The sequence below is a fragment of the Paramormyrops kingsleyae genome, chromosome 3, assembly GCF_048594095.1.
Source record: "Paramormyrops kingsleyae isolate MSU_618 chromosome 3, PKINGS_0.4, whole genome shotgun sequence".
NCBI classification, from domain to species: domain Eukaryota; kingdom Metazoa; phylum Chordata; class Actinopteri; order Osteoglossiformes; family Mormyridae; genus Paramormyrops; species Paramormyrops kingsleyae.
Genome location: NC_132799.1, coordinates 19,246,988 through 19,265,314, shown reverse-complemented (window position 1 = coordinate 19,265,314; position 18,327 = coordinate 19,246,988). Strand labels below are relative to the sequence as shown.

General features: G+C 42.9%; 1 protein-coding gene across 2 annotated transcripts; it reads right to left on the bottom strand.

Moving 5' to 3' along the window:
* Nucleotides 1-6,495: 6,495 nt before the first annotated feature.
* Nucleotides 6,496-17,332, bottom strand: exo1 (exonuclease 1). Of its 2 annotated transcripts, none has more exons than XM_023803782.2 (14): nucleotides 17,182-17,332; nucleotides 16,383-16,569; nucleotides 16,147-16,266; nucleotides 15,913-16,036; nucleotides 14,999-15,136; nucleotides 14,697-14,909; nucleotides 14,353-14,540; nucleotides 14,140-14,236; nucleotides 13,631-13,814; nucleotides 10,488-10,680; nucleotides 9,744-10,197; nucleotides 9,509-9,574; nucleotides 9,189-9,370; nucleotides 6,496-6,725 (listed from the first exon to the last, which is right to left on the bottom strand). In XM_023803782.2, the coding sequence occupies exons 2-14, from the start codon at nucleotides 16,544-16,546 to the stop codon at nucleotides 6,644-6,646; spliced, it is 2,205 nt and encodes a 734-aa protein (XP_023659550.1). In that variant the 5' UTR covers nucleotides 16,547-16,569; nucleotides 17,182-17,332; the 3' UTR covers nucleotides 6,496-6,643. The 2 variants fall into 2 exon arrangements, with proteins under 2 accessions (XP_023659550.1, XP_072565883.1); XM_072709782.1 differs by having other exon boundaries at nucleotides 9,744-10,182; nucleotides 17,182-17,331.
* Between the last annotated feature and the right edge of the window lie 995 nt (nucleotides 17,333-18,327).

Below are 18,327 nucleotides of genomic sequence, written 5' to 3'. Positions count from 1 at the left end.
TCATGATCACTATACACGTGATACATGTGAAACTGGAAATTTCCATGATGCTTGGTTTTGCTGGACTGTTGACCCTTCACCAGTATGGTAGGGCAGCTGATTTAGCAGGAACCAGAACCATAGGATGAGCCATGACAGAACCTCAGGGAGCATGTTGATTTTTATAATAGTTTAATGTTAACTGCCGTTGACCCTGCCTGATTTCATGTCTATAATTGTTAATGTCTATTTGTAGTTTTCATGTTAATATTATGTGTGAATTAGAATCCTTCATTAACAGAAAGAAGAGCCAGGTCTACCAAACTGGAAGACAGTATTAGTCTGTGGATTTGCAGCACCTGGAGTAGGTAACATTCCTAACTGGGGAGATCTGCCTCAAATAGTACTCATATAACGTCACATGGCATTTCCCAGTTATGAATCACTTCCTGGTGGATCATTTTGAGGTGGACAACTGATTATATAAATCACCTCATATCTGGGAAACAGTGTGCAGCTCTCTTGAATCTATTAGAAGCCCTGGACCAGAGTAGCATTAGACACATTTTTTGACTGCAATCGGACCAAAGAATTAAAATTTTAGATAAAATTTGGCCATGTGAATCCAAGCAAAGCGGGTTTTCATATACAAGACACACAACTAATTATTTACTCAATTTACTTCTTGTTTCACTCCAGCTCAAAAGACATTGAACTGCAGTGTGTAAAGTGGGACAGAGCAGGGGGAAAGCTAGGGCAGTAGGGACCTAATTCTCACATTTTTCTAATAACAATAAAATCAGCAGGGAAAGGCAGGTGGCACACTCACAAACCTACGGCCCCGGGAAACTTCATAATCTGCACTACAGGTGTCCCCAGAATGACTATTTCATCCAGCTCTGAGGTCATAGTATATAGCCATTCACACATGAGCTGAAGGCCATGTTTAATACCTGTAAGCAAGGTATTTGACCTTGACCTGCAAAAAAAAATGTCTGGTGGTAACAGCTTTCTGAGAGCTTGCTGTACTGTTGAAGTGACTTGTGCTCTGAAACAGACTTACACATGCTGAGAATGGTGTCAAATGTGCTCATCTTGTAACCAAAAAAATGACTGCAAGCAAAGGATAAATGAATGTGTCCTTACATGTTGGCAGCTGTGAGGAGCACGATTTGCCCAAGGGAGGATTCAGGAGTCAAAACTGCTAAATATGCACTCGCGATTCATGTTTCACTCCAGTGTTACAAGCTCTTCCTCTCATGCCCCAACATGCCTTTTTAGCTCCCCTTTTAATGAAGGCCTGTCTGAAATGTCAGCCTGCAGGCCCACCTGCACCATTAAACAAAGCAGCCACATTGTTTCACTGCCCTGGTTCCCACCGCCATGTATGTGTGGTGAATAAGGTGCGGAGGCTTGACAATCTGAGAGGAAGAGACTTAATCAGCTACAAGGTAACATTAATTATCTGCCGCTGAGACAAGGGAACAAAGTGCAGTCATGTAAACGTGAGCCTGGCAGCGATGGGGTATTTGTGCCACACCTGTAACATTCTGTCACACCACCACCAGCATTCCACAAATGACACTCCTCCCATCAAGGTTCAAAAATGCAATTCTTGGCCTTATCAGAATTTGCTGTCACTCTTAATGCAAGAATTTGGCCCAAGGCATGTCTTGCAAAAGTCCCTGTTGCAGATCTCTGAACGGGTGACAAAGTGTGTTGGATCAGTGCAGAGCAGCAAGAACAGATCTTGCAGAAGGATAATCAGAACCATATACATGTGGTCAAGTGGGGCTCACAGCTGGAGAAACTGAATTCCAAATAAATCAAAATGATTGACCAATTGCCCACAATTAGTAGAACATGAAGCATTCATTCCTAAACCTCACCAGTAGGATAAATGCAAGACCATGGCCTTACCTGGCAGAAAGTACCATTCAGCATTTCACGTAAACAGATTTGATCACTGTGCAAATTAGCCTAATTCAAATGTATCCTAATACCTGTAGTATTTTGGCCCACTCCACTGTCAGACCCATTGTGATTATCAACCATGTTCAGGGGGGCTCCAGCCTCATTATACACTGCTCAAAAAAATTAAAGGAACGCTTTGAAAACACATCAGATCTCAATGGGGGAAAAAAATCATGCTGTATATCTATACTGATATGGACTGGGTAATGTGTTAGGAACGAAAGGATGCCACATTGTTTGATGGAAATGAAAATGATAAACCTACAGAGGGCTGAATTCAAAGACACCCCAAAAATCAAAATGAAAAAATGATCCGGTAGGCTGGTCCATTTTGCCAAAATTTCATTGCAGCAACTCAAAATCGTACTCAGTAGTTTGTTTGGCCCCCACGTGCTTGTATGCATGCCTGACAACGTCGGGGCTGCTCCTGATGAGACGACGGATGGTGCCCTGGGGGATCTCCTCCCAGAACTGGACCAGGGCATCACTGAGCTCCTGGACAGTCTGAGGTGCAACCTGGTGGCGTCGGATGGACTGAAACATGATGTCCCAGAGGTGTTCCATTGGATTTAGGTCAGGCGAGCATGGGGGCCAGTCAACGGTATCCATTCCTTCATCCTCCAGGAACTGCCTGCATACTCACGCCACATGAGGCCGGGCATTGTCATGCACCAGGAGGAACCCAGGACCCACTGCACCAGCGTAGGGTCTGACAATGGGTCCAAGGATTTCATCCTGATACCTAATGGCAGTCAAGGTGTCGTTGTCTAGCCTGTAGAGCTCTGTGTCCCTCCATGGATATGCCACCCCAGACCATCACTGACCCACCACCAAAATGGTCTTGCTGAACAATGTCACAGGCAGCATAATGTTCTCCGCAGCTTCTCCAGACCCTTTCACTTCTGTCATATGTGCTCAGGGTGAACCTGCTCTCATCTGTGAAAAGCACAGGGTGCCAGTGACGGACCTGCCAATTCTGGTATTCTGTGGCAAATTCCCATCGAACTCCACGGTCCTGGGCAGTGACCACAGGGCCCGCTAGACGACGTCGGGCCCTCAGGCCACCCTCATGAAGTCTGTTTCTGATTGTTTGCTCAGACACATGCACACCAGTGGCCTGCTGGAGGTCATTCTGTAGGGCTCTGGCAGAGCCCCTCCTGTTCCTCCTTGCACAAAGAAGCAGATACTGGTCCTACTTATGAGTTAAGGACCTTCTACGGCCCTGTCCATCTCTCCTAGAGTAACTGCCTATCTCCTGGAATGTTCTCCATGGCCCTGAGACTGGGCTGGGAGACACAGTAAACCTTCTGATATTGATGCACCATCCTGGAGGAGTTGGACTACCTGTGCAACCTCTGTAGGGTCCAGGTATCACCTCATGCTACCAGTAGTGACACTGACTGTAGCCAAATGCAAGATTAGTGAAAAAAACTGTCAGAAAAGATGAGAAGGGGAAAAATGTCAGTGGCCTCCACCTGTTAAACCATTCCTGTTTTGGGGATTGTCTCATTGTTGCCCCTCTAGTGCACCGGTTGTTAATTTCTTTAACACCAAAGCAGCTGAAACTGATTAACAACCCCCTCTGTTACTTAACGGACTAAATCAATATCCCAGAAGTTAAATTGACTCGATGCTATGCTCTGATTAAAAAGTGTTCCTTTAATTTTTTTGAGCAGTGTATTTTTTGTCGCAGCCCTCCTGAAAAAAATATTTTTCTACATCTATTTCATGGTTTGTCCAGCGTTGTTATACATATTTTATATATATCTTATTATTAAGGACCCTCACCCCACTCAACAAATTTTCGCTCAAATCCTAGAATTGCACTTGGACATACCTGAATGGTTTATACTGACTTATCATCAGTTACTGTATATGTCAAATGAGTTGAAATATGTTTTGCACTGGGAGCCAAATATGGCTGTCAACATTAATGAAAGCACCAATCTATTAATAAGCTTTGCATGTCCCAGGCTCAAGCATTCTTCAGCAAAAACTTGGAGTGAAAATGCATATATGAAGTTCTCTTCTCAGGTGTTCTGGTAAGCTGACAATAGCTCCTAGGCTATGCTGCATCTCTGCGGTATGTAAGTTGATTGATACTACGTTTGATGGGTGTGGACTGAGTTATGACCAGATGTTGAAAGACAGTGATTCCAGGGAAGGGCCTTGTAACAATATTCTTCAACTATCTTAGTCAAGCTGCAGCCATTATACTTATTGATCCCTGTGGGGAAATTCTCTTTATTTGTTCCCCAGCTTGCTCTCTGTAGGTGAGAACAAGCTGGCTGCAAAGGGCAGCCACCTGTTGCAGTGCCTAGGAAGCTTGAGGAGGTTAAGGGCCTTGCTCAAGGACCTGCAGGCATGCTGAGGCTGGGCTTAAATGCGCAACCTTCTGAGTACAGGCACAGAAGCTTAGTCCACTGAGCCACATGCTGCCCCTGATAACTGTATTTAATCATTAGGTGAAAGAAAATATCATTTGGTGAAAATGCCATGTGAACTGGTATTGGGTAACAAACATTGAACAAACTAAACACAAGCTGTGAAAGGTGGTAACATCGTTAGTTTTTGATGCCAGTATTGGTAACTGAAGTGCATGTGAAAGGCAGCACTTGAATTTTTTTTTTTTGTGTTAAATCATAGGTTAGGCAATATTGGGGCTTGCCAGGGATGCACCAGATACCATGTGTATGCAAGTAGCTGCCAATCTGGACAGGAGCAGCTGTCAGGAGCTATAGGAGAAGAGGAGGCTCCTTTCAGGCTGGAAAGATGTGCAAAGTGGTGGAAGGAATGTGTGATGATAGAAATGCATTTGCAGTTTTGTTCATTGAAAACACTGAAACAACCGGTTAATGAGGAAGCCTTTTTTTTTAACAACAGAGAACGTACCTGTATTTTTTCATCTGAATAACAGCCTTTCATTCCTGTCAAGGGTGTCCGGAAAGCAGCATTACTGTGGTAAAGTTTTTCTGGACGCAGATGATTCACTGAACTAAAATGCTCACCTGACTGGACAAGGGGAGCGGCTCATCTCAGAGCAAGTCCGCATGTAATCCTCAGTAAACAACAGCATAGGTAAACTGCATGATATAAAGATGGATTTTAATTACTTGATTTGGTTCAGATCAGAATAAAGGCTCAAATGTCTAGAGGTAAAAAGGCTAAATCTAAGGCAGTACATGTAAGTTTGTGGATCTTTTCAGAGAAATATCACATCGCAGGTTGGCTCTATGGCAACATTTGGCTCTTGGTAAGGTTGAGTCACTGTGGGGTAATATCACTCGCCTTAATTCCACAGACACCTGTGCAGAAACTTAAAGGACCCGCAATCTCCATACATTTCTTCTTCTTGTCAGCACATCTTGCAAGAGCTGCAGGACCAGTAAATGAATGGCTTGCAACAAAGATTCAATTTCATGTTACACAGGTGAGAAATAAAGTGATTTTTTTTCCCTTTTGAAACTTTTTTTTTTTTTTTATCTGCAGGGACACTGGTTTTGTTGTAGGTGTGCGTATTTACTAGGTGTGCTCTTTGTAGTGGTGGAGGGTTAGGCTTGTAGCACCATTCTGGACGAAAGGGTGTTCCAGTACATCCCGCAGATTGCCACACGACGTCATTCCAGCTCAAAACCGGTTCAAGTCCCTTTGAGAAGCATCAATCAAACTTTCTGTAGCAACATTATTAAATTGGCAACATTTCGATTCTTCTGGAGGCGTTATCAGCCTGCAACGACAGTGGTAAAGAAATGCAAGAGATTGCATTTGAGCAAGAAAGAAACACCTGTGTTTTTTCCCCAGTTGAAGTACCAGCATATTCCAGCATTCCAGAGATGTACATCCTAAAATCTTGCACAGACTATTGCGGCTTCATATGGTTCACGCCAAGGAACACTAACTATCCTTGATAGACGCCATTAACAGTACATCGTCAGTGTTTTCTCTAAAATGGCAAGCAGACAAATCACTGCCTCCTTCCAGATATTTCAAGATCAGTACCATGATTTTATTTAATTAAAAACAATTTATCGGGCCCATAAAGCCTGCAGTCTTAACCTCACTATTACTATGGATATAGTATCGTGGTTCACGTACCACCAGTGGTTTTCAGAGCATCCCTAGGTGGTATGTGAAAAGACCATGGTAATTTCTTACTGTGATTTTTTGTGGTTGTATTTAGTGTCATTTGGTCTAAAATGTTTCAGAACCAGATATAGTACATTAAACTGCATCATTACACTATCTTGACTTGAGCTCAAGGTAAAACCAAGTGCATCAGAGAATACTGTGTGAGTGACCAAAGTGATCTGGTCAACGCGCTCACCTGCTGCACTTGCAGTACCGTTTCCTCAAGGGAATCTTTTACTATTGGAATGAACCCCCACTTGCCATCGTTGACTGTCATTTATCATGAAGACATCATAGAGGCTCAGTGTCAGCAGGACGAATGCCAGAGATTGAGAAGTAAGAGAAATTTAGGAGCAGAGAACTATGGGAAATTTCTTTGAACATGATTAGTACTTGGGCCTCAGACAAAACACAAACACTTTAACAGAATTTATTCAAAATAAAAGCCCAACAAAAACATACATGGTATGTGTATGACATTGGATCTCCCACTGAACGACTGGCAAAGCAACATCAGTTTCTGCTAAAATCTTCTTCTGAATTGACGTTCCTTCGTTGAGTACTAAATGGATTCTGGAGGGAGCACTGCCATGCTGTTCCTCACTGGAGACAGGGCTCCCCGTGTATTGCACTTGGAAATATCTCTGCAGTGCACAAAGACAGATGCAGTGCTGAATGAGAAACATGCATACTGACTAATTTCAGTACCTCCGCATTCTTAGATAAGCAATTTCCAGTGACAATCTGCAAAGCTCCACCAAAAACTGAGTCCCTCCCTTATGTTTAAGCATTCATGTCATACTCTCATCATGTCAAAGGAAAACAGGTGGCTTTTAACTCACTTTAAGAACACTACTAGTCTAGGCCAGTACTAACTAGGAGTGTAACAAAATATAATACACTTAAGTATCATGATGTTTTGTGATACTGTATCAATTCTGTATTGAAGAGAACTATATTAATTTTTAATAGTTTCCATGCAAAGTTCATGGCAGACTGGCTCATTTTGTGTTTTGTTATATCTCCTTACTGCTAGATAGCAGTGTCGTAATACATCTTCAGCCATTTGACTCTTTCACCCAAACATAACAATGTAAACAGTCACGAAGTAAGGTAAAGGTGCAACACTCATGACAACAATAACAAACCTAGCTGACTAGCAACGTTACCACCAATGGCTGAAACTGAAAGAGTTAGACCGGCTCCCAAGGTATACAGAGCTGAAGTATAGGTTCATTTTGGTTTCCACAATAAAGAAGGCACTATGGAGATTGACAAGAGCCATACTGTCTTTGTTTACCTAAAGAATCCTTCAAGAATTTATTTACTTATTTACTTGATTGTTTTATTTAATTTTACTGATATAGGCAAATCTTAATTACTTTGCTCAGACTGCACAAAAATAGTACTATGATGTTGAATGTTACAGGCAGGGGCGCTGCTAAGGATTTTGGGCCCCATGAAAAGAATCTTGACAGGGCCCCCAACACAGCTGAGACTTTTTTCATATTAATTTACATAAAATCATGCGCTTTTATGGTATTTTGACTATCATTCTCATATATTTAAGTCAATCAGACAATTGAACTCCATTCCATGTCCACACCCGTAATTTGTCTTCTTCTTCATGTGGGAGCGCAGGGGCTGATTCAGGGGATGCTGAAGTTAGGGGTTGGGAGACAGCCGGACCAGTTGCTGCTGCTGGTTCATTTGACTCTGTTTGGAATGAGGCATGATTTTCACAAAGTGCGTTTGACTGCATTGAACGTTTAACTAAAACTGTGTATTGTTATTTTTTCCAGCGTTTTCTTGATCTAACATGGGGAGAAAATTGAGTTCCCTTATCATGCACTTTTAACACTAGAACGGCCACCAGCAGTCATTTTAACCGCAACATTTAAACTTAGGGTAATTATCTTTAACACTAGAACGAACAAGGCGTCATTTTGACCGTTTTGAAATTTGCATATTCAATAACTTTGTCTAAATAAATCACAAAGCCTTGCTGCTCCCTGACTTTTCCTAAAACTACATGAATTTTCATTAAAACTAGTTTAAATATTTGTGTAAATAAATATTTAAACCGTAGGCTACGATCATTGTCACACAGGCGGTCCACTAACAATTTAGTCCTACTTACAAACCCACCTTTTCTTCTGAAATATTGGGTAACATACTGTCGACCCTTTGCGTCTTTCACTTGTCTTATTTTTTCTCTTTCCGTTTTTGGCTTCCAGATTTTTGAGGCATTTTCACTTCTGCCGGCGCTATAAGTGAAGTCAAGCTGTTGCCTGGATACAATTTGGGCGGACTGAACCATTTTATGATAATCGAGAGGGGGAGAGGGGCTCACGGACGTTTGTGTGTCCTAAACAAACACATTTTTTGACACCAGGAAACAGCAAATAGTAAAAATTATTAACTTAAAATTATTCTATCAGCACCACAATTTTATTGGGGGCTTCTCTGGGCCCCCTCTCAGTCATGGGCCCCGAGAATCGTCATCGTTTACCCCCCCTTTACAGCGCCCCCTGGTTACAGGGTCTGTAATAAAAATGTAAATCCCACTGTTCTGATTGCAAAAAAATAAACTTATTTACTCTGATTTTATGCATATCATGATGTCTACTATCCATCCATTATCATGACCACTTAATCCCCACTGGGGTTGCTGGGGGCCTGGAGCCTATCCTGGGAACAATGGGCACAGGCAGGAACCAACCCTGGACGGGCACCAACACACCACAGGGCACTCTCACACATCTACAGGGCCAATTTAGACATGTCAATCAGCCTTCCTTGCACACTTTTGGACTGTGGGAGGAAACTGGAGTCCCCGGCGTAAACCCACGTGAACACGGGGAGAGCGTGCAAACTCCTCTTTATACTATGATAGTTGAAAATTTGATTAAATAAAAAAATGTCTTGCTTACAGCATTGCAATGTATTAAATGGTAACCCCTGTATCATGATACACATCGTGTTGCCAGATTCTTGCTGATACACAGGCCTAGTGCTAATGTTCCCATGCATTTATGACTCTCTAGCTGCTGGGTTCGTACCACCTTAGGGTTTGTGCCAATGTGTGACACCAGTGGGGCACTTACTTTCTGTAGCTGAAGTTCTTCCACAAGCTGCTAATGGTAGGCTGAAGTTCCATCACATTCTTGTTGCCGCTACTTTTGGCATCTGGCCTCTTGCGTAGGCCGCTGACCCGGGCAGGTGCCAAGGGGCATATCTTCACTGCAAATCCCATGTTGGTGTTCCTGACCCGTGACAGCCCTGACACCTAGACACACACAGAAGGCGACAATGAGCCTAATAGAGATGCAGCATCTCCTCTCAATCATGTAAAAACATTTCTCCAAAGGTGCACACGTTCCTTCTAACATAAGACCTAGAAGTGTTGTCCTGAAGAATAACAGACCTTTGCTCCATTGGCTAAGGGTCTTTTCTCATCGGTGTCACTGGAGTCTTCACTTGCGTTGAGGTCCTATGAAAAAGGCAAAAAACCAAGTTACAGAAACTGCTAAGCTCCATCAGAAGCTGAGCCTCTCCCTAATGAAAATCTGAGCAACAGTCGCACTAGTGTATTTGGGGGGTGGGGGGGTAGGCCCACTATGGAGCATGCAGTTCCTCTACGGATTGTGCTCATGCCATACCTGCATGGGGCTCTGCTTCCTTTCAACGCCGAGCCAGCTTGACTGGGAGAAATAAGTGCTGCTGAAGGCGAGTTGAGAGTCTGCGGCCTTCTCACCATCCTGCTTTAATTGCTGAGGAAGCAAAGTGGGGGTTCTCTGTGTCTGGGAAGCCCAAGATAAATTCTCTTTACTGTGCTGGAACTTCTGAAGTGGTGAAAATCGGCACTTGTGAGACACTTCCTGGGGTTTATGCGGGGAGAGCCGGATCTGGTTGAATACAACTGCCCCAGAATGACCCCTCTTGGGAGGTGTGGAGCTAAGCAGGTCCGATGAGTCCTCTTCAGCTCCTGTAACCTGAGACTCCTCACAGGTTACCCTCTGGCCTTCATTCTGGCCATCGTGGGTGCACTGAGAAGCTACCAGGGCCCCGTCAACAGGATGTGGGATGTCTGTGAAAGTGCTAGAGCCGAAGAACCTGTAGGTCAGAATGCGAGTACAAAATGTCTACTATGAATGTGCCTCACTTTTCCTAGAGCGGGAACTAAAAGCAATGCAATGAAATTCTGTACAAACTAATAACAATAGATACTGAGATCTAATAACATCTCATCAAGTGGTAGCTACATCTGCTGTACTCCCCCTTAAAAAGACCAGACCGTCTTTGAAATAACAGATGTTAAATGCTCCATGAGATGAAGTGGGCAGCTGATAAGGAGGACAGAGTAAAAGGTTAGTGCAGCACCGGCCCAGGAAAAGTAGCATTACCTGCTACAGGTTCCCTCATCCCCAAAATCGTCCTCCTGATTTCTCCTCTGCAGCAGTGTGGAAAAGCGATTACGGTGGAGACTTGGCTGGGGGGTGCCAACAGTGGGCTGGGCCTGGGCTTTAGCCCGTCTCAGAACCTTCGGACTGGGGCAGGAATATTGTAGCAGCAAGTCCTCCTCAGAAATGGCAGACTCTGCCCCAGTATCAGAAAAGGCATTATGAAAAGCATGCAAAAGAACCCCAACCTCAACCCACAAAAACAGGAGCTATTATAGTTGACCTTGGAGCCCCCCAAGGTTTTTTTTTTTTCTCCCTACTTGTCAGTTTTTGGTTCCTCTCCCCCCATTGTCATCTGGGTTTCTTTCTTTCATTATCTTTATCTTTCCCTGTTTTTGAATTATTCTGTATAAATGATGCAGTATTGCATTACAATACATCCATGTAAAGCAACTTGGGGCAACTCAGTTGTGAAAGACACTATATAAAAATAAACTGAATTATTGTTGTTTATTTATGTTTGATTTATGTGCCATTGCCATGTCTCCTCACACTGACTTTATTTATTTATATTATACACACATAAACACATACATACACACATAAACACATACACACATATACTAGGGCTGTCAAAATTAATGGGTTAACACGGATTAATCCATCATCATGATTAATCTGATTAAAATTAACGCAATTAACCCATCTGCAGCACAGAATGATTAAAAATCCCTGAAATGTCTCCGTCAACCCATTTCGGGCAGTTTTAGTGCGTTCCATTTGCCCTCAGAATACGTATTCCGAGTCGGATTCCGGAGTTTTGAAGCCGGAAGTGACGACATGCGCTCTCGTTTCTCGGAGATCCGAGAAATATCTCGGAGCAGCACAGAGGATCCCGAGTTCAGAATCCAAGATGGCTGCGCCCTTTATCAACAGAAGGGAAAGTTGTAGTTTTATACTGTTTATGCACTACTTCTCATTTGTGGCTCATTAAATCGGTCGCACATGCTATACCGTCCAACTTACTGTGGATGTGTTGCTATGGAGTTTTATATGTAAAGCACCGCACGTGATGTGTTAACTGATATTGCTAATAATGGCAATTAACCAGGCTAGAATTGGACTTCATGATTAGTTGGATTATTTGTCAGATTTACGGTAGTTCGTGCTAATTGTAAGCGAACGAAGATAAAGACCATTTAAAAACTGAGGTACCTTGGTAAATGAGGTCCATGGTATTGCACTTCTGTTGCAGATGGAATGCATCCGACTCATGTTCAAGACGTTCAATAAACATGTTAAGTGCATATATATTCCCTTTATTCTTGAGTCTGTTTGCTCATGCAAAAGTAAATGTGATTAATATAGTTTAAAAATGAATATTTAATCGTGATTAATCGAAATTAATCCACAGCAACCCTGTGATTAATCTGATTAAAAAATGTTATCGTTTGACAGCACTAATATATATATGTACACACATATACACACACACAGTGGTTCCTCGGTTATCGAACTCACTAGAACTCGAATTTCTTGAAAGTCGAACAAACCAGTTTGACCTACAACTCGATCTGAATATCAGAAGTCGAACCATGAACGATAATCTAATATAAATTGTATGCGCCAGGATATGAGTCTCTTAGCGGAAACAAAAGGTAAGGCTTCAGTGTCAGCCTCGCATTTGGTGTAGTAGCAGCGCTTGTTAGTGATAATGCTATTTTATCGAATATACTGTATCAGGTAATACACTGTACTTTATATAATTTTGTTAGCCATTGCTCAACAAAAAGTTACGTAATAGTTGTACAAATGTTACAACCTAAAAGTTTGCTATTCACGAACAAATTAACGAATACAGAGTAATAATAAAAATAAACAATGGACCGGATTCAAAGTTTTTATTGTCATGTACAGACTACAATGCAATTCTTACTTGAATGCCTACTTCACAGACTGAACGATTAACCAAATAAAGCAGCGCAACATTACAGTAATTTACAATAAATAAACCACTAACTTACGTGTACTATTAGAGCATTTATGTCATTTATTTAAACCTTATTTTACCAGGTAAATTAACTGAAAACCAGTTCTCACTACTTTATGTGATATTCGGGAGAATATCGGAACTGCCTGGGATACAAACGTCATGCGTGTAACTAAACTCTTCAGACAATAAGGGCAAAGGTGTGTTGTTACGGAGGCGGTTCCAGTTTGTGCAGCCGGGTGAGAGGTCGCAATGCATCTAACCGTAATGCATTGTGTCAGGATCAGAATGCGTTGCTTTAAGCTAGCGCTGAAAGCAAGTCGAACACACCCAATGACCGGACTGGGGAAATAAACTGAAACGCGGACTTAATACAGAGGACTAATGACAACAACCAGAAACAGCTGATCACATGAGGATCCCACACGAGGTTAACGAGGGAGCGTGGGACATGGAAGGAGCGGACGATTGGGGCAGCACAGGGGTAATGTTGGGATAAGATCTTTATCGTTTTGAAAACCATTAAGAAAAAAAATGCTCTTCTTGTTTTATCCTGTTCATTTTGTGTTTAAATGCTAAAAAAAAAAAAAAAAAAAAAAACATATTTAGGTGTAATTTTGAGGGGCCGGGAACCAATTAATTGGTTTTCCATTATTTCTTATGGGAAAAATTCGATCAGAACTCAAACTTTTTAGGATTCGACACGGAGTCCGGAACGGATTAAGTTCGAGAACCGAGGTACCACTGTGTGTGTGTATATATATATCCACACACACATACATACATACGTCCCTTCATATTGTGTTCTAATGTTGTGTGTATTGTCTGATCCTGTTTATAACTTGCTGCTGTAACTAAAAATTTCTCTTCATTGGGTTATTGAAATTTAATCTTAACTAAGACCAAAAGCGCTACACTACATTAATCCATTCACACCTCACACAACTGGACATGTAAAAAAACGAAATCTTGACTGCTTCAGGAGTGTGGAAGATCCAATAGACATTAACTTAAGAGAAGAACTGAAGGCCAGAGCATTTCAAGGAGTCTAACAGCAACTTGGCATTTAAACGCTGATGCTAGACATGAAGTGTCATTAAACTGCATTTACGCAACACACAAGCAGCATTGCACATTGGATTCCTTTTGCTCCTACCTGCTCTGGGTCTCTTGGCCTGCAGCTCCTTGGCTGGAGGCCTCCCCTTAGTGGACGACTTCTCTGACGGGTTGAGGACAAGGGTCTGGGAGGACAGGGGACTCTTGGGGGTGTAGCCTTTGCTCCAGATGCTGGGGCTCCTCACCTTGCTGGCATCCCAGCCGTGGCTGCGGGGCTTGACCGTCTACGGGACAGGGAACAGGATGTGGTCAGGTGGGCCCTGACTGTCCATAAACATCAGAACTCTTGCAGAGCTCCTGAAGGAAGATGAATGCTGAATGAGAAGTGGCCAGATGTTCAATACAGCAGCCTACGACAATCATTACAAAGTTATGTCACTGGCATTTAGAATACACCCTTAAGAATCTCCAAAAGTAGATAAGTTTATCTGGCGCCACTGTAAAAAAAAAAATTAAAAATAGGACTCAGGGTTGTAACAATTCTGTATGAATAGTGCCATGTCTTTCTTTTTTGGGCCACCAAGCCACATGAGTGAAGATGGGTCATACCTGCATTGCGTTGGGGTTGAAGTCATCAATAACCTCCATGGTGAAAAGATCCAGGTTTCCCAGAGCCAGCTGCAGGCCCTTCTCATCTCCTATGTTGCTGAAGTTATGAATTAAGGAGGCTTTGCTTCCTTACAACCAAAGAAAAGCACACACAGTGACCAACACTGACTCCTGGCTTGAAGGAGCTGTGACATCAGCGAGGAAAAAGGATACCGCCCAGCGTAGCTCAGGGAAGCAGGGTCGATGTTGTCCGGGTATGGATTGAGAGGCACCACCTTCCGGCTGCGGGGGTCAAAGACTAGCTGGTAGAGGAAGGTGTTGTTGGCCTTGACAAAACCCTCAACATACTCATCTGGCACCCTGATGTCCATCTTCAGGTACTGGCCCATCTTCCTGATCACCTAGGTGAGAGAGGCATGCACAGCATCAGAAGGTGGAAAAACTGTGCTCTCCCAGTGTCATATGAACATCTTTCTTTCTAACCCAAAAGGAAATCAGTGATGCAGATGAGCTGCTTGTATCCTTGTAATGGATTCAAGCAGAGGGCCACAAGTCACCTTCAGGATGTCAGGGTTTCTGGCCATCTTGATCAGCTTGCAGGCCTTGCTCAGACCAATCCCATAGATTGAGGGCAGATAGTCACAGCCTGAGAGGATACACATGTAGCGGAACTTCTCCTCCGTAAACATGTCCCCTAGAGACGGGCACCGACCCAGATTCTTCTGGTCGATCTCCAGCCCATTTCCGTTCTTGTCCATCTTCACAATCACCTGCGTGACAGTTAAACACAGCACAAAGTCAAGTAACACACACAAACGGCAACAACTATAAACAGCAGATGTTCATCATGCCTTCGCACATTTTTACAACCAAAAGCCAGCAAGTCCGAGTCCTCTGTGATGACAGCTTGGGCAATTCCAGCCTTGTTCAGGAAGGCCAGCTGGGCATCTGCCTCATAGGGCGCCACCACACAGTCCACATCCCGGGCCCTGGCGGCCTGAAGGCAGCAAAGTGAAGACCAAAGATTTCATTTTAGTTCTAGGACACTCATTTATCTCTTGGCTTTAGGGTTGCAAGACAATCTCATTCTTATTTGACACAGATTCTGCCAGGTTTCCACTAGATGGGAAACCCACTACAAACATTCTGTTTTTCCTCAATAAACTGTATCAACAAATGACATGAGTGCATTATACCATTTGACAAGAAGAGGGGGCAGAAAAATAGAAGTTTTGGTAAACAGCAAAGTAAGTTTGTTTCGCAATTCTCATTGGAAAATCCATCTTCTGAAACCGCTTGTCCTATTCAGGGTCATGGGGTGTTGGGAGTCTATGTGTACAAGGCAGGGGACAACCCTGGATTGAGTGCCAACCTAGTGATATTTCTGAGCTCTTAGATGCAAATTCCATGGTTTGTGTGCCATCTTGTGGTCAGATGTGGTATGGCACAAAGAGCTTTACACTGCATGTTTTTTTTTTTTTTTTTTTTTTAATTTCGCAGATGCTTTGATCCAGTGACATACATTTTTGAGAAAGCAGGGCCAATTGGGGGTAATGCGTTTTGCTCAGGGGCACAGCAGTAACATCACTCTGCTGAGCCTAGGATTTGAACTGGCAACCTGATCACAGGCACAAGCATCCTAACCCACCGAAGCACATATTTTGAATTTAAGTCAATATTCTAAATTGCAGTGTTTCAGTCAGCATTCCCATGCTTAGTGGTGTTTTAGGAAATTCTGGCCCCACAGTTGTGCCTGGGGTGCAGCCTTCTTGCCTTGATGACATCACGGGCCATGTCGTGGGTGATGGCGATGCAGCGGGTGAAACATTCTGCTGCTTCTGTCAAACGTCCCTCACGCAGCAACTGCTTTCCTTTCTGCAGGTTGGCCTGTCGATGCCTAAAGCAAGGTTAAAAAATAAATAAATAAAAGTGTGGCAGTCACATGGCCGGCCTTCCATCGGCTTATCCATCAGCTCTCATAGTGGATGACACGTGTACTGTACTTACTCCCGGCGCGACTTTTCCACTTCCTCCTTTGAAGGCAGATTGCAGCCATCGAACACCAAAATAGGCTTCACTCCGAAGGTCAGCAACATATCAACGTATTTCATACAATAGGTCACATATCTTTAGTGATTGAGGAAAGAAGCAAATTTGCACAAACAGTTCACTGTAATGTACACATTTTAGCATATATCAAGTTTTCAATAAAGAACACAGGGACTTCATGCCTTTTAACATACCGGTCAGTAGGTTCCCCCTTGGCCAGCTTATCAGCGCAGGAGAAAGCCCCCTTGTGGAGCCAACAGTATGTGTCCACTGCCACAGTCTGGCCTTTGTACTTTCTCACGCTGATGGCCTCTGAGGCATCCTTGATGAACGGTAGTAGCCCCGAAATCCCCATCATAAAGTAACTATTACCGCCAAGGCCTAAAAGTGCAGGTTTACAGAAAAATACACATTAATTGACTAAACACATAGCAAGAGGTAATCTGTTAAAAAAATACCTGTAACGAAGAGTAATGAAAACACCAAGGACGTAACCCACCTCCGGAGAACACCACATTGGGTGCTTGGATACACTTAAAACTGGGAACGACAAGCTGTATAAAAGTCGGTGGAGACAATGCATTTGGAATATAAAAGAGACAGTTAAACGGGAAATTGCGTTTATTTTATATAACAATACGCACAGCATAGGGATATACGTAAACACACAGAATATTAGCATCCAACGGCATCTTCTAGCCGAGCACCGAAAGTGCACCGCGTAGCTCAGAACTGCGATTCCTTCTTTTAAATCCGCCGTTGGACGCAGCGGCCGTTACATGTTTAGGAACACTAAGGCGAAATTTTACAAGTAGGAGAAAACACCCACAGCACTCAAGTCACAATCGCCGCACAGATAGGTTGTAACACAACATGCAATATGTACGTAGAACAGTTATGTCAATGCATTATATACAGCGTAAAATATTTTCATTAAACGGAACTAATTATATCCCACGAAACCGACGAATAAATATAGATTATTGTACTCACTTTACTCTTGATCCCAGTCGAGACCTCTTTCCCGCGTTCAACTTCAGCGGCAAAACTCACGGTCGCGTCAGACCGACTGCGATTGGTCAGTTGGTTGTGCTCAACCAGGCAACAGCTTCCGGTTATTCAATTCCTGTTGTGCGTACGCATACACTGCCATGCTGTGAAATTAAACCTGTACGTTAGTGTAAGCATCAGCACATCGACCGCAAATCAGAGTTATTCAGGTAAACAAATGTAATACATGACGACACTAGACTCCCAAATAACATTGTTTGAAGTATCCGCAAACTTAAGCTCTCAGTTTAAAACTGCACTTAAGTGGCATACATCATTTTACTGTATTAGACAAATGAATCAGAAGGTGCATGGATGGATGGGTGGATGGATATATGCTTTTACTATTATTGCATTAAATTATTTTTATAAGTATAGAATTTAGAAAGTGGAAGTTGCATTTCAAAAAACATAATGACGACACTTAGAAGCAAAACAGGGTTAGGTCTGGTTAGTATGTGGATGAAGCTTGTGGTCCTGAAAATTGCTAATTGGTATATGGCTGACCTTCTGCTTTTTACCCCAAGCTTTGCTGTCACCTCTATAGTCCCACTCATATGAGAGTGAGATGGGATATGTGAAAAGTGAAGAATTAGAGAAAGAGGACTTTACTAATCCTTTACAGCAGGGGTCTCAAACTCCAGTCCTGGAGGGCCATAGCCCTACACAGTTTTTGGTTCACCCTCATTTAACACACCTGATTCAACTCTTTGTGCTAATTACCACACAGCTCTTGAGCTGGATCATTTGTGGTGGAAGGGGGAAAGAATTAAGCTACACAGGGCTCCGGCCCTCCAGGACCGGAGTTTGAGACCCCTGCTTTAGAGGGAAATTCCCATGTTACAGCAGCATCAACAGCAACATGTAACACCATACAACAGGCATGTTTTTTAAAAGGAAATTTAAAATAAAATGAGATTGTTTTATTTACTCTAAGATATTCAAGAATATCCTAATAATGTGTAAATAGTCACTAGTATTATGCAAGTAATGTGCAGGACAGAGAAGTAGCTTGTAGAGACCGAAGCTCCACTTGTCAGGCAATGACGTGAATTGTTGTACAGTGCAACAGTGGTTGGTAGGAATGAT